This window comes from Diabrotica virgifera, chromosome 1, assembly GCF_917563875.1.
Source record: "Diabrotica virgifera virgifera chromosome 1, PGI_DIABVI_V3a".
NCBI classification, from domain to species: Eukaryota; Metazoa; Arthropoda; class Insecta; order Coleoptera; family Chrysomelidae; genus Diabrotica; species Diabrotica virgifera.
Genome location: NC_065443.1, coordinates 8,716,836 through 8,734,003, shown reverse-complemented (window position 1 = coordinate 8,734,003; position 17,168 = coordinate 8,716,836). Strand labels below are relative to the sequence as shown.

Sequence of the window (17,168 nt, the reverse complement as noted above, 5' to 3'; positions counted from 1 at the left end):
AAATAAAATCATATTAACTTAAATACAATTAAATAAAGCTAAAAAAAATTAAATAAAAATAATAAATAAATTAAAAAATAATAATAAAATTAAATAAAAGAAAATATAGTATAATAAAAATAAATAAAATTTTATAAAATGAAATAAAATAAAATAAACGAAAATAAATAAAATAATTGATGGATTCGACCGTTACTTGATGGAAGTTCATTTTATCTCACAATAAAACACTGAAAAACGTTTGTTTTCTATACTTCCACAAAATTTATTACAACTATGTTATTACTACAGCTGTTTCGGCAAAGTGCCTTTGTCAAGTTATATATTTTACAATGTAAAATATATCACTTGAAAAAGGCACTTTGCCGAAACAGCTGTAGTAATAACATAGTTGTAATAAATTTTGTGGAAGTATAGAAAACAAACGTTTTTCAGTGTTTTATTGTGAGATAAATAAAATACTTAAATTAAATAAAATTAAATAAAATTAAACAAAATGAATTAAAATTAAATAAAATTTTATAATTTGCTGCTCAGAATTTTTCTCTTGCTTACGGTTCCGTTTAGAGATATTTTTTGAAAATTTAGCAAGGAGTCTACCTACTTAATTTCATATTTTTCACGTCATTATTGTGAGAGTTACGGCGTCATGGGCAACCCCCTAATGACGTACGGGTATGAAATATAGACAGCAACCTACTCCCAGTCCAGTCCAATATACCTGCAAAATTTCATAAAAATCGGTCAAGTCGTTTCGGAGGAGTATGGTAACAAACACTCCGACCGGAGAATTTTTATATAGATGTAAAATATTTAAATGGCTATTAAAAAATAACGGTCCGAGATAGAAAATTGAAAATTTAGGATTATATGTACCTTTTGCTTCTACATCTCATAAAAATAGTAAAAAACGGTTTTTCCAAAAATTAAAAAAATATATCAGGGCGGGCAACCCCCCTTATGACGTACGCGTATGAAACTCTATATTATCCTATTCCCAGTCCGCTCGAATATACGTGTAAAATTTCATAAAAATCTGTTCAGTCGTTCTCGAGTTATAAATGGTGTAACTAACATAACCTCGACTTTCTTTTATATATATAGATATAAAAACGTGGTATTACAAAACGTTCTTTTTAATAAAAATTTAATTATTCAATGTCCGCTTCCATTGCAATTTTCGTCGTCATTTTAATTAATCCATACTTCGATGCGAATTATCGAAATCTTTACCATATTTATTTATTCCTGATATAAATAGACTGAAATAAATTTTATGACAACATATCTTCATAAATTTTAACTAAAGGACATCGCACACATCTTATGGGAAATATAATGTCACTCAAATTCAATAAAATTTATACGAATAGATTCGTTTTAAATTAACGGTCAATTCTTATCATTGCGCCAACTCTTAATTATGATTAATTACGGCGCAAATTGCAATTAAAGTTTATCGAAATCGCATTTTTGGAGTCTATAAACGTGTCAGTTATAATCACTATTGCTCTGGGTGCTATTCAAAACAGCTTAAACCCCGCTGGGCCTAAGCGGATTAGTGAAACTATTATAAGATGCTTAATAGCCCGAGAAGATTTATGAAGTACCTATAATTTGGGTATTTTAAAATATTTTTTCTCTCTCTAACTTATGTACCTACCCATTTGATTTCAGATTGATTTATATCAATTTCTGCTCTTATTATTGAAAATTAAGAGTTGGCGCACTGATAAGAATTGACCGTTAACTTGAAACGAATATATTCATATAAATTTTATTGAATTTGAGTGACATTATATTTTCCATAAGATGTGTGCGATGTCCTTTATTGCTTTGTCTGTCGCGCTGGCTGGTTTGAATAAATTTGGTTTGTAAGTTTCAGTCTCCTCTCTATTTTTGATAATAAAATGATAGTCATAATATTTTTTATTTTAATGAAAATTGATAATATTATTAGTAAAGGATGCAGGTACAAGTGTTGCTATAAATAAAATCTATCCTCATTATCAGATTGATTGAACTGTAACATTAAAAATACTAAGTTTTCAATCTAATAGCACATAAAATAATACCAAAAATATTACTTCATATCCCACCAGATTGAAAAACAATGGGAAAATTCTCTGGTTACACCTCCGAGGCTTCTAAAATTTGCAAGCCATAACTGATGCTGAGACTAAAGAAGATAAGGGAATTTTACAATTTATAATTCACGTCCCATCTGCTCAGCGCGGTAAAGTTCCAACGAGAATGGTTCCCCCCTTCGTACTCCAATCAGAGTAAACATGTAAATAAAAAATGAATAACCATTTTCAATTTGGTTGCAACACGAAACTACAGCCGCATCATATTCTAGTTCAATCAGAGAGTGCAGCAAGCACCTCTACCGGTTTCGAAACTTATTAGTCTCTCATCAGGAGGCACATACGCTGCTCTCTCTGACCCAACCAGGATAAACCCCGGCGTGCAGTTACGGATTGCAGTTACGATCTTTAGTCTCAGCATCCGTTATGGCTTGCAAATTTTAGAAGCCTTTTAGGTGTAACCAGAGAAGGTCCCCATTGTTTTCAATTTGGTGGGATGTACAGCAACATTTTTGGTGTTGTTTTATGTGCTATTAGATTGAAAACTTAGTCTTTTGTTAGCAGTTGCCGCTAGGGCATCCATGCCATTTCGTTCGTTGCAATTCGTAACTGCACGCCGGGGTTTTCCTGGTTGGGTCAGAGAGAGCAGCATATGTGTCTCCTGATGAGAGGCTAATAACTTTCGAAACCGGTAGAGGTGCTTACTGCACTCTCTGATTGGACTAGAATATGATGCGTCTGTAGTTTCTTGTTGCAACGAAATTGAAAATGGTTATTCATTTTTGAAAAATAAGAGTTGTTTGGAATAATAATACAGCAAGATATACAGGATACAGGAATAATAATAAAGGATAATACAGCAAGATAGCAAGACTTTTGTAAAGGATCATACAAAAAAGACTTCTTGTCGACAGAAAAAACCAGGAAGTATGAAGGTTTAGCATTTTCAAAGGCGAGAATTCGCAAATTATTAAAATATGTATTAATAGAGCTTTCTGAATAAACGTATCTATTTTCAGACTCTGTTTCCTGACAAAATTAAACATATATAAAAGTCGGATTTTATCAACAATCGTCCAGTAATAAAGGAAATGTGGTATAATTTGTAGTCATATTCATACATAATATCCCACAAACTGTATTAGATATATTTTTAATAATTTCAATGATAAAAACTGTGGAATAGATAATCAAACACTTTTATTATACCAAGGACTGTTGTCGCAACCACATACTACCACGTGGAATATATATATATATATATATATATATATATATATATATATATATATATATATATATATATATATATATATACTAATTGACAGAAAAAGAAGTAGGTATGCAATTTATTTAATTCAAAGTACATTTTACTGCTGTTGGAAAACAAGAAAAATGTGTAAATAAACAGATGTAAAAATTGAATACGAAAGCTGCCTTTTTAACCTTTAAAACGCATTTTGATTTTTGTCGATAGGAGTCTCTAATCCAAGGTATCGACTTTTTACCGTTGAGTTGATACAAATTTTATTTAAATTGATTTCGCGCGCGTAACTGACATTCAAAATGCCGGTCACTTCCAGAGTTGTTTCTGAGACAACGATTCATGTTACACAAAAAGTGCTAATAAGATTTTTTTCTACGACCGTTTAATAATATGCTCATTATTCGCTATTTTTGAATAGATAATAACACCCATTACTTTACCCGTGAGTAATAGTTCATTAATCACGGGCTGAAGTTACTCACGGGTCATTACTCACGAGCTGAAGTTAGGTTCAACTGGCGAATGTCACTTTTAATATTAGTCTTATATAAATTGCAAATAAAATTACTTACTTAAACTTGTTTATTTAACACAATAATTATTGTAATGTATATCAATAATTAACTTCGAATAGTATATTATGTAACGAGCATTTAATGATGGTCATTGTGAACCGAGTATGAGGGTTACGAAACGAGCCGTATGCGGCGAGTTTCGTATAGAGTACGAGCTTCATAATGATAATTAAATGCAAGTTGTATACACTATTCTTTCTATAATCATTCACAACAAAAAATATACTTATTCAAATTTATTAATTTTGTAACACAAATAAATTCAGTAGTTTGTCAGTTTGACGATTTGTTTACATATTGAGAACTGTCAAAGGCGAACTCGCCATTGGTCACTGTCAAAGGCGCGTGTACCACCTTTATCGCGAATGCCATATCGCGATTCTATTGGTTAAAAATTTGTATCTTAATGAAAATCTGTATCATAATGAAGTTTATATTATAGTATTATAGTATGAGAATAGAAAAAAATTTTAAAGGATTTTAACTGTAACAATGCGTTAGTAGATTTTCGACGAAAACATTTCGTTTATAAATTCGCAAACGTGTGTGTGTTATTGCGTTGCCGCTCCTACAATACTCAGATCAGATTTATCGATGGATTCTTTTGTAGGTTTTCCTTCTGAATCCAAATCTGAAAACGGCATTTCGATATTTTTAACCGTCTTCGAGATAATCGACCTCAAAGTCTAAAATGTGACGTCACAATCGTTTTATTTTCTGCCGACACACTACACGTCCAGCTGAAATCGTTGTTATTAAGTAGGCTAGTTTTCAACGAAAACATTTCGTTTATAATTCGCAAAAGTGTGTGTGTTATTGCGTTGCCGCTCCTGCAATACTCAGATCAGATTTATCAATGGATTCTTATGTAGTTTTTTCTTCTGAATCCAAATCTGAAAACGGCATTTCGATATTTCTAACCGTCTTCGAGATAATCGACTTTCGAAGTCTAAAATGTGACGTCACAATCGTTTTTTTTATTTTCTACCGACACATTAGACGTCCAGCTCAAATCGTTGCTATTAAGTAGGCTAGTGTTTTAATCTCAATTTGTTAAGCAAAGCAGAGGTTATTTTTGAGTTTGACACTTCGTGAATGTCAAACTAAATTTTAAATTAAGTATTAATAAAACATCAATGACATTTTATAGTGAATTTAATTATTATATAAAATAAATAAGATGTTCAAAAATACAATCTGAGTATATTTTAAAAGCAATAATTATTTATTAACAGCTTTAAAAAGGATTATAGGGGTATACGGCCTCCCCTTTATGATAAATGGACTGTTCCATTTGCTATGAAATCAAAATATAGTCGGTTCGCTAAACTCGACACAACTGGCTAGTAATTGTAGTAGGTATTTTTTTTGTTTTTGCGATTTTGCTAAAATTGACAAAATTACTAATTATTTAGTAATTATTAACTAATTAGTAATTATTTTTTATTGACTAAAATCACTAACCAGTTGTGTCTGAGTTTAGAGAACCGACAGTATATGAAATAATATTGTTTGGTATAAAAAATTATGGTCTGATATGTGCAATTACATCCTTCTAATGGAAAAAAAATTTGAAGATTTTTCTCAAATTATGGATACCAACAACATTTTCATTTATAACTCTTTTATTTTTAATTTGACGAAGAAAAGTTATTCTTCATAAACACCTCTTCATGTTCTAAGATTTATGATGCAACCATCATATGTAAAATTTTATTAATCTTATACGAGGTATATAAAAAATATGAATTTCGATCAAAAGTAAACTACCTTTATAGTTCATAACATTTAAATTAGAATGATATAATTGCACATTAAAACATAATTATTAATTCTAAACTACTTTTCATAATAGCAATTTTCCATATTATGAATTAAAATACGTAAATAAACAAAGTTTTCGTTATGATAATGCTCGCATTTTCAGCTTGTTTAATCTCGATTTGTTAAGCAAAGCATAGGTTATTTACATTTGAGTTTGACACTTCGTGAATGTCAAACTAAATTTTAAATTAAGTATTAATAAAAGATCAATGACATTTCATCATTGACATAAATTATCATTAAACGAACGGAAATAATATATATTTAGAAGGGAAACAAATAGAAGAAGTAAAAGATTTCTGTTATTTGGGCCGTCTGGTAAACACAACAGGAAGCACAGAAAAGGACATAACACAAAGAATAAGCTTGGCACAAAACGCTTTCAAGTCTTTACGCAAGATATGGGCCTCGACAAACATCAGCAGAAGAACAAAGCTACGATTATTTGAAACTAATGTAAAGTCTGTCCTGTTATATGGAGCAGAAACATGGAAACACCATAAACAATTCTTTCAGAAAATACAATCCTTCATTAACAGGTGCCAACGTATTATACGGAGAATAATTTGGCCAAACAAAATCACTAAAGACGAATTGTGGAGAGTAACAAATGAAGAAAGGATAGAACATACAATAAAAAACGGAAATGGAAGCGGATAGGACACACCTTACGAAAACCAGCAACAAATATTGCTAGACAAGCTCTACATTACAATGCTCAAGGCAAAAGAAGAAAGGGTAGACCATCTTATACGTGGAAAAGAACAATAGAGAAAGAATTCAAAGAAAACAATTTAACATGGAACGATGCCAAAAAGATATCAAAAAACAGAAGGGAATGGAGAAAACTAGTAAACAAAATAGGACGGAACTCATCAGATGATGCGTGGCACTAGCAACCTCCCCATCATACCGCATACTGCTACTTGAAACACCGCAAGGTGCCCTTTGCTCCACTTGGAGATGTATAATTATGATGATATATTTAACACAATATGACTTTATAAAATAAACACAATATAAGTTATAAATTACAATATACACAACAAATGCGCTAATGTCACTGTCATTGAAAATGATAAACGTCAATATTCATAGTACACAAGGTATCAAAGACATGCAGTATTGTTTATCCTTGTTTAACTTATTGTGGTTTCTATAGACAAACGGCTTAGTTTTACGATACTAGTTTTTGTGTGTAAAAAAGAGACCCAGTACAGTGGCGGCTCGTATCACTTTAAGTAGGTAGTGCCAGAATTCGGGCAGCTGCCTAAATTTTTAGTGACGGGTTCACGATATTGTTAAAAAAGGTATAAAATAGAAATTTAATAAAAAAATAGGTACGGATACTTTTACATTATGTAGGTATATACCATTTCTGGGGTGTCAAGAAATTTAAACATTTAAAATGCATTCAGTGATTGATTTGACATCATGTCCGTCCAACAAGTAAAATCTCCAAAATCTCTCAACTTATCGCCCTTTACACAAATATCGGAAAACTATAACTAACTGAAATTCACCAGCGACGCGACGTCTGTTGTTTCATCGGCAATCACTGCAACACAAAGATAATTTTCAATTTCTTTCCTTATTTTCTCGTGATAAACATCTAAGATGCACTGAAGGAGTTCATTTTGTGTTGTTTTGAGGTACATGCTTTTAAAGATTTGGAACTTTGAATATGAACCTAAGTCGTTGTCTAATTTGTCTAACATTGAACAGTTCCATAAAGATGCCTCTATTTTCTGAATTTTCCTTTTCGTCGTGATTTCTGAAAACTAACTCGAAAGCTCCACAAAACCATATAGATATAATTTTTAATTTGATTCAAAACATATCGATTCTTTATCCACTTCTTGTTCATTGTGTTTAATTAGACTTCACGATAAGCTGAATTTAACTCGGGTTTTATTAAAAATTAAAAAAATTTAAATGACTTAAAAATATAATAGTTTATAATAAAAAGTTTAATCATTAAAAATGTAAAATTATAAATACAAAAACGAGCGAGCGAACGCGTAAAGAAACTCGAAAATATAATGTATTCTTTTTCTCATGATCATCTTTCAGTGCGTCACAGTTTTTCGATTTCTCTCTAACGCATTAAATTGTATGTGACGGAAAAAAAGGCACGTCTGTGAATAATTTGGTAATTATTTTAGTTCGGTGATTATTCTAGTTGTGGATAGATGGCGCCATAATCAAAAAAGAATTATTTATTAAATAAAATAATAATATTATCAATATAATCTATACAATTTATAAGACTATACAAATGAAAGAAAATACCATTTTATAAATGCAATAGACATATTGATTTGGTTTTATTCCAAATTGAAAATAAAATTTGACAACTGTCAGATTTAACTAAAATGTCACGTTAGAATAAATGTCATAAATGTGTATTATCACGGACTTACCTTTTTTTCTATAATTTGTGACGCACTGAAAAATGTTCATGAAAAGGAGAATACTACCCTGTACGAGAATCTTTTTGCATCTACGATCCATTATTCACTCACTACGATCATAATAGTAAAAAATATTAGATCTTCCTTGTCGAGCCAGGCACGAATTAGTCTCATTTAAACGTGTATTAAAAGTGCAATATAGCTCTATCTCTGTCACTTACATAGAATGCCCGAAAAATCTTTCTCTTTTCAGCCGAGCCATCTAGGACGCTGGCTCCGAGCCTCTTTTGGCATGATGCGGTCATCCCGTCCGCTGTGAGTGGCGACTGTGGCGAGGGTTGTACTACACTGCACAGTTGCCAGATTTTATATAATTTATAAAGAGAAAAGAAATAGGCACAAAAAATGAACGGGCATTAAAACGGTTTAAAGATAAAAAAAATATGTTTCTGCATAAAAATAAGGTAGTGCCATGGCTCCATGGCACTACCTCACCGGCCGCCACTGACCCAGTATAAAAAGTAATTCGTAAATAATTTCACTGATGGGAAAAGATAGAGTGGAAGAACTATACCGCAAAATAAAGCGACAAACAATGGCCGGAACTATGAGTGAGTGTAAACAAATATAATTTGGAAAGTCCAAAGAATGAATCCACCCAACTTTTGTACAAATTATGATTGGCTAAAACACTACAAAATATTAGAAAAGAAAACAAGACAGCGGAAAAACCAAAAACGGTCATAGAGTATAAGGAAAATGTGTGAAATAGCTTATTCTCCATTCTTCTGGTATTTTATTGTGTCTTATACTCTTGTTAATTAATTTTGTCAGCTGATCAGTCATTGGTAACTCCTAATACGTAATTTAAAAGTATTTTTCAGGGACATCAGTTAAACCGTGTTTTAAAATGTATAAGAGACTTAAACTATCGCATCAGATATAATAATTGTTATAATTATTGTAGCTTGTAATCAAGCGCGGCTCCTCCTTAGGGTCAATTGGTCAATGACCCCCCTAAAATAATCTCATAAAAATACCAATTTTATTAAAAATATCTTTTATCTAAAACTTCACTCTGAAATATAAAATTCTCTCTCAGCAGTCTGCATTGGCAAAACAAATATAATAGATATAATAACGTCGCGCCTCGCGCTATACACAAGCCCGTGGCTGGGCCGTATTTTAAATTGTCTATATACAGTTCTTATGGCTTATGGACAAATGCATGTAAAATAGAAAAGAGACGGCAGATAGCAATTTCGTGGGCGAGAGTGGGAGTGACCTTTCCGTCGTATACCTCTAGTAGAGTCGACGGCCTCACGTTTAGTTAGTTACCGTCTGCTGACCGCACTTCACGGCAGGTCTATATCGATCGCGGCGTATTTGCGTAATTTATTTTGTTTTGTTGGATTTTTTTGTGATTGTAACAAAAACAAGATGAGTGTTGTTGACGAAATAATTGCCTTAAAATCTGCTGGAACACTAAATTATGAACGGCGGCTTGAGAAAAAAGAAAGTGGTCGACCAAAACCAAACATGAATTTAAAACAAACAACAAAGGATAGGGGTAAGGACATTCAAAGATATTTTAAAGAATCAATGTACAATTTGTGTGATTGGATTTGTGGCTGCAGTGTGAGAAATGCATTTTTTTGCTATCCGTGTTTACTGTTTTCGAATGACGCTGTATGGGCGAAAAATGGAGTAACTGACATTAAGCATTTAAAAGTGAAAATTACAAAACATGCCTCTTCAACTACTCATATAAATTCATCAATGAGTTACGCAAGTTTAGGACGTGTTAACATAAGACAGCAACTTGATAGTGTATATCGTAAATCTGTGCATGACTTTAATGAATTGGTATCTAAAAATAGGTATATTTTAAACAAACTAATCGACTGTGTAAAATTTTGTGGAGTTTTCGAAATTGCATTGCGCGGTCATGACGAAAGTGACAGCTCCAATAATCGTGGAATTTTTCTGGGCCTTATCGATTTTGTTTCTGAACTGGATTTAATGTTTAAAGAACACATTGAAAAAAGTACAGTATTTAAAGGAACATCGAAAACAATTCAGAACGATATTTTAGAATCAATGTTAGCCATTGTGCATACTCATATCATGAAGGAGATTGGCCAGACAAATTTTGTGGCCATTCAAGTAGATGAGACCACAGACAGCTCCAATAAAACGCAGATGATTATCATATTGCGATATGTATTAACTGGTATTGTACATGAAAGATTTTGGAAATTTGTTAACCCCCTAGGTACTACAGCACAACATTTAACTAATGTAATATTGGAAGAACTTCAATTATTAAAAATTAATGAAGCACCTGAAAAATTGATTGCCCAAAGTTACGATGGTGCATCAGTCATGAGCGGTAAACTGGGAGGAGTACAAACAAAAATTAAAGAAATATACCCAAATGCACACTTCATTCACTGCTATGCCCATCAATTTAATCTTATCCTCCAAAAAGCGGCGAGTCAACACAAACCGATAAAAATATTTTTTGCAAATTTACACGGATTTTCGTCCTTTTTCGGCCGATCTCCAAAACGTACGATGGTTCTGGATAGAGTGGTTAAAGTAAGGCTACCTAAAGCTGCGCCTACTCGATGGGCTTTCAATACAAAATGTGTTGAAATTGTATACACTTATAAAGATGATTTAAAATCTTGCTTAGAGGAAATTATTGATGAGGAGCAAGATGGTAACAATATAAATCAAGCAACTGGTTTAAAAAGACATTTGGAAGATGAGCATTTTTTATTTTGGTTAAATTTTTTCCATAAAATAATGCCCCATGTTGATATATTGTTTAAACAATTGCAAATGCGAGACATTGATGTTATATCTGTCAAAAATTGTATCCTGTCTTTTAACAACAATATCCAAATAATTAGAAATACTATTTTGGAATCAGAAGTACCAAGCACATCAACAGCAAAAAAAAGAAAAACTACTGCAGAGGATCCAAAGCGACGAACTGCACTTGAAATTTGTGATATTATTATATCTGAAATAAATCACAGGTTTAGTTTCAATGATCATCTCATGATTTCACAGTTATTCTACATAGAGAAATTTGAAGCATACACTACCAACTTTCCGCAAAATATTTTAAAAATGGTGACGGCTAATTATCCCACAGTGAATATTTCCAAACTAAAATCGGAACTTGAAGTCTTATATTGTCGTGAGGATTTTCGCAATAGTGCTGGTGCAGTAGCCATACTTCAGCTTTTTATTAACATGAATTTGTCTGAAACATTTTCTGAAGCAGTGAAGTTATTAAATATTTTGTGCACACTCCCTATGACAACCGTGGAAAGTGAGAGATGTTTTTCTACTTTAAAAAGAGTAAAAACATTCCTGCGTAATACGATGGGACAACCTAGACTTAGTGCCTTGTCTATGCTGAGCATCGAGAAAACGCTTGTCAAGAGCATTCCAAATTTCAATGAGAAGGTCATAGACTATTTTGCAGAACTAAAGGATAGAAGAATTGACTTAAAATATAAAAATATTTAAAGTAAGTTTCGTTTTAATAAATTTACAATTTATTATACTATAAATATTCCTATCTATATATCAGTCAATAACCTGTTCATACCATTTTTCCTATATTTTTTAAAAGATTTACTCTAAAAAAAGACAAATTTAATTTTCGGAAAACTAGGGTAAATAGTATTGAGTTTTATCTAAGTCTGTATTTTTTATCTAAAATATAAATGCTAAAAGATCTTTTAAATACTTTAAAAAATCAACAGTTTGAAGTTTTCAAACCAAAATGACCCCCCTGAAGATTGACCCACGAGCCGCCGCTGCTTGTAATGACCTAATTACGGATAAGTTTGAAGCAGCTGCTTTTAAATAAAACAATCTTACATTTATCTCTATTTTATTTTAACTTCAAAATTATCTCACTCCCGGTTTATGTAGACATACTGTGAAATTAAGTTTATATTTGCCAAAAGCTTATAATGAACTATTGAGAGATAAAAATATGAAACGCAAATTCAGGCCAGCAGTTTTCCAAGGTTGTGTATAATAACTGTTTATACCAATACCAAACTAATTTATTTTTGAAGTATCCATTCCAAATTACTAAATGATTAAAGCAAAGTGATTGTATCCAACCAAGTGGTAATTACCAGACAGAAAGTATTATTTTATTTTAATCATCGGCAGTGGTAAATACAAAGAATAGAAGCAGGTTTTTTTATGTAAAATGTTTTCTGAACTCTGATATTCATTTTTGAATAGTATGCTGTAAATATTATATTATCAAAGAATTATATATCTCATGTTTTATTAAAAAACCAGTGAAATTTTTAAATAAAAATTCTATACTATATCAAAAAGCGTTTTAAAGATGAAGAGTGCAGATTTCGTATGCAATTTTTGCATTTTGCCGCAAATGAAGTTCTTTTATATAAAGCTGTTAAATAAATAAACGTTTCGCGAGTTTTGCCATTTTTAGAATTCTCATGAGATCAATAAAAGTTAGCACTTCCATTGACCAGTGGCAGATATGGAATTTCCATTAGAGCCTAATCTTCAAATCCTATAACATGAAATTTCGATGTTGAGTTTTGGCAACAAATATGAGGCATTTCGGCATGTGAAATATGCCTAAAAAACGCTGAATTTAAACTTTCACATTACAAACTCACAGAGTACATTGTTACCGGTTTTCAAAGGTCTCCCTTGAAATTGCAAGACTCGCCTACATGAAGCGACTACTTGCAATCAATAGTAGAAACATTCTACTTAAAATTCAAAAGTTATATGTTTTTGTGAAAAATCAGGAAATTGTTATATTTGCCTTATATGTACTTCAAACAAAATGTTTTTAAAATACTTCTTTTAGATAACATAAGTATAACAAGTTCCATTCAATCCTTCATGGAAGCATTTCCCGTAACAGGAAATCATCTGTAATATGAAAATTTAAATTCAGTGTTTTTTAAGCTTATTTCAAATGCCTCATATTTTTTGCCAAAACTCCAGCTCGGTGGAAGAGTGGGCATCTTTTTGGGATCCGAAAATTGATATTCACAGCAAAATCCGGCTTGTTGGTCTCGTTTTATTCTCGTTGATTGTTGGTGGTGGGTTTTAGAGGAAGCTCGGTGGAAGAGTGGGCATCTTTTTGGGATCCGAAAATTGATATCCACAGCAAAATCCGGCTTGTTCATCCCGTTTTTAAGAGATCATAACGTCTCTGAGATAACTGGACTAAAGATATTTCGTTTTAATTGGATACCCACGAAGTTTTGAGAAATATACAGGCACTGATCACAAAACTGATAGGTTTCTGAATATATGAGAAACAATTGACAGATGTGAAACAAGTTACAACTATAAAATTGTTGTGAAACGTCTTCAATGATTAGAGAAGAATCTATAATAAACCATGATTCAAACTGTTCCTGAAATCCGGCACAAGAATATCACAATTTATAGGTTGATAAGTATGTTGTTGTTTTATGAAGTTTTTCATATTTTGATAAACATACAACAACAGCCACTGCATAATGTACACAGAAGGTAGTGTGAGAATTTTCAGATTTTTAAAAGACTGTCTACAATCCTCCTGATAACCTTGTCTAGTGATTATACTAATACATTTTTTCTACTGGCCAAACATTATCTATGTGGCAATAATGTCCCCAGGAAAGGATTGCACAAGTTAGTTGTGAGTGAAAGTTACTATATATTGTAAAAAGGGTTTGCAGAGAGGTAACCTTAGATTTCTCAGAGATGGAAGCCCCAAGGAAATAGAACAAAAGGAAAACCCTGTAAAAGATGGATAGACGACATAGAGGGAGATGTTAGGGAGAGAAAACTATGAACATTAGGTACTTAGTGGAGAAAGAAAGTATCCGATAGGGCAGAATGGAAGAAGATTGTTAATCAGGCCAAGACTCACAAAGGATTGTAACATCATTAGGAGAAGAACCTTCGATTTCTAAATAAAAAGAGTTGGCTGGATAGCTATTTTAGTTAGCTGGATCTATAGAAAATTTCAGTATGTGCTGTTCCCAAGTGAGCCCTAATTACGATAGACACCAAGAAATTTAACTTCCTGTAAATAATTTCTTAAAATGAGATGTGCAATAGTACAATGGTACTATGTCTTAGATTGAAGTTCACTGCTTGTGATTTTGAATTATTGAGAGAAATACGAGTTGCTAAATACCAATGGAACAAATTGCTGTCTGTGGTCTTAAAATCTATAGCATTGATTTGGGAAGGGTGATAGCTTTGACAGTATATAGAATCACAAGCAAACATAATCTTGGGCCCTTCTGTGAAAATACCAAGTCATTAATAAAAATGAGAAATAATATTGAACCAAGGACTGACCATTGATGCACTCTATACTTCAAAGGTTTTTTTTATCAGATTACACTGGTTAAAGAACTGACATTTATCTGATAGATAAGACTCACATTCACAGGCAAATCTTCATCTTCATCTGTCCCTTTATAAGTGTCTACATATGCAATTGTGTCCGTGAATGTGTTAAATAGACAGGATGAAAGTTATAGGCATGCAGATTTTTAAGGACACAATCAAAAGCTTTAGTAAGGTCAAGAAATGAAGCAAGGGTATCAAAAAAGTTTTCAAATCCTTCCAACATACTTCTTGACATGACTAACTGTTATAGCTAATTCGTTAATCAACTGAAAATGACCATACTTAAAAAAATGAATAATGTTGCTGAAAAAGTTAATTCTTTAAAGAGTTAAGGATATTAGTGCCAATTTAAAAGTGGTTTTTGTATTTTAAACCAATGCAAAAATGTAAGAATGTATTTCACCGCACCTCAAAAATTATTCTAGATTGAATACTGATGTTTTTTACAATTATTTGAAATTGTAAAGTTGTGTAAAAAAGTGAAAAATAAATATAATAAATTCTTACCTTCAACTTCATCATCTGAGTTCTCAATAGCAACAGGCCCATCACCCATATCCACAACTTTAATAGAAGCAGGCACCCCCAATTCATCATCGTAATCCCCATCTGATCCTATTGATCCCAAACTGGGCCTGTTCACTGAATTCTCACGATAGTCTCCACTGTCTTCAGTTTCTGAATTGTCTTCCACTTCTCCATTCGTTTGTTTGTTGTTCTCCATTGTTGATTATAACTTAAACCTGCAGAAAAAACAAATAAAAACTTGTTGATGACTTCAAGGAACACTGAACTCAGATCCATAACAAAAACATATAAACAATAGAAAAATCTCACAGGAAACAAAGGTTGTTTTTTATGACAAAAACATTTATTGACACTACCTCAATATGGGAAATATTAAGTTAAAAGGTAATTGAACTTGCTGATTTAATTGCACAATTGCAGTAACATATTTTTTAAACAAAGAAAAATTACAGGAAAGTGGAGTCAATGTACAAGGTATGGTAATTTATTGAAATTTTGTGATAACTTACTTATCGACAAAGCATTTTATTTTTCTAGATTTTGCAAATACAAATGTATTAACTAAATATTTGTTGGACTAAAAACTACATTGATAAGTACCTGACTACTCAAAGAAATGACACAAATAAAGAATCTTATAATCTTATCATTGATCTAAAACTGAAAAATTCAAGAGATACAAGATAAAACGAAAAGAAAAAAGTGTATGGGATTAGCAATTGAGTAGATTAGAAAAATAATACTCATTTAGATAGACATCTTTTTATTAAATTCCAGGGCTATTTCAGCCTACAAAACTTACTATTTCCTGTAATTTTCATTTAAACTAAATAAACAATAATTTATCTTGACTCGTGATTACCTTTTTTCCATTCAATATACGTAAAACAGCAGTTTATTGTGACCTAGACTCATAGAAGAACATAAATTTATAAGTTTAATTCAAAATTTCGTTTTTTTTACACTACACTTTTATACTGACTGATGTAGACTAAAACGGAAATAGCAATTAAAACCCATCGCTTGACCAATATGTTGTTAAATAAGTGACTCACATTAAACTGAATGTTTTGTAGTTCCCGATTCTCTTAAAATTTACAAGTTCACATCTGCACTTTCATTTCAAAACATACTCTAACCTAAAAAAATAAATGAAGGACAGTGTTGTCAAAATATTCAGCAAAATAGAGGAGCTAGTGCCATCTAGTGAATTTTGGTTTATATAATACAATGAGGAAAAGATTTCTGCTAGATCGATAGATTTTAATTCCAGTAGATTGTGCACTAAACAATAATGTTTATAAAATTTGCATTATTATTTTTTTTTTTTTTAATTTTGGCTTAGACTTACCGTCATACTGCCAGACACATAAGGAATACAAGTTATCAAGTTATACAAAACAGGTTTAAAACAAAGATAACAACTAAAAGGTATTAAGTAACACTAAGCTTAACAGCTAAAACTACTAACTACCAAAGGTATTAATTAAAAATGTTTAAGGGAATTATAATGATAATTTGCTGTCTTTTAAAAAGTTAATTAAAGAGTTGTATACATCTACAGAACCAAGTGATAATAAATATAGTATATTCCAAGGAGTTGCTACTTTACATTTTAATAAATCATTTATTAATTTAGATGAGTAAATTGTATTTTTAGAACAACCAAAAAATATATGATCTAAATCACTTTCCTCTTCACAATGCTCACATTTATCATTATCCAAAACCTGTATTTTAAATAAATGCTTTGGATAACATGCGTGCCCGAATCGTACTCTAATAATAGAAGTTATGTACTTTCTAGAAGCTCTACAAGACTTGTACCAAGGAAATTTGGGAATATCGGGCTGAATTAACGAGTATCTATTTTGATTCACAAAAGAGTATTCCTTCCACTGGTAGCTCCACTCCCGATGCAGTGTTGACTTGAAAGAGATTATACTATCAGTCAGTGTTATTTTATGTAGAATACTGATATCGGATGAAACGCTTTCTTTGGCTAATAAGTCGACATACTCATTATGTTCAAATC

At 31.6% G+C, this 17,168-nt stretch overlaps 1 protein-coding gene across 6 annotated transcripts in view; it reads right to left on the bottom strand.

The window, feature by feature from the left end:
• Positions 1–16,264, bottom strand: part of LOC114328626 (phospholipase D2) — a 96,494-nt gene extending 80,230 nt beyond the window's left edge. For 4 of the 6 annotated variants that reach the window (XR_007701085.1, XR_007695768.1, XR_007695774.1 and 1 more), the window contains exons 1-2: positions 15,996–16,264; positions 15,113–15,348 (exon numbers count right to left, since the gene is read on the bottom strand). Coding sequence is in view for 1 of the 6 variants with exons in the window: in XM_028277571.2 (XP_028133372.1) it covers positions 15,113–15,329 (217 nt within the window). In the remaining 5 variants the exon portion in view is untranslated. Of the gene's footprint in view, positions 1–15,112; positions 15,349–15,642; positions 15,741–15,995 lie in introns of those variants that run through there. The other 2 variants (XR_007695766.1, XR_007695715.1) reach the window with 2 other exon arrangements.
• Positions 16,265–17,168: the final 904 nt, after the last annotated feature.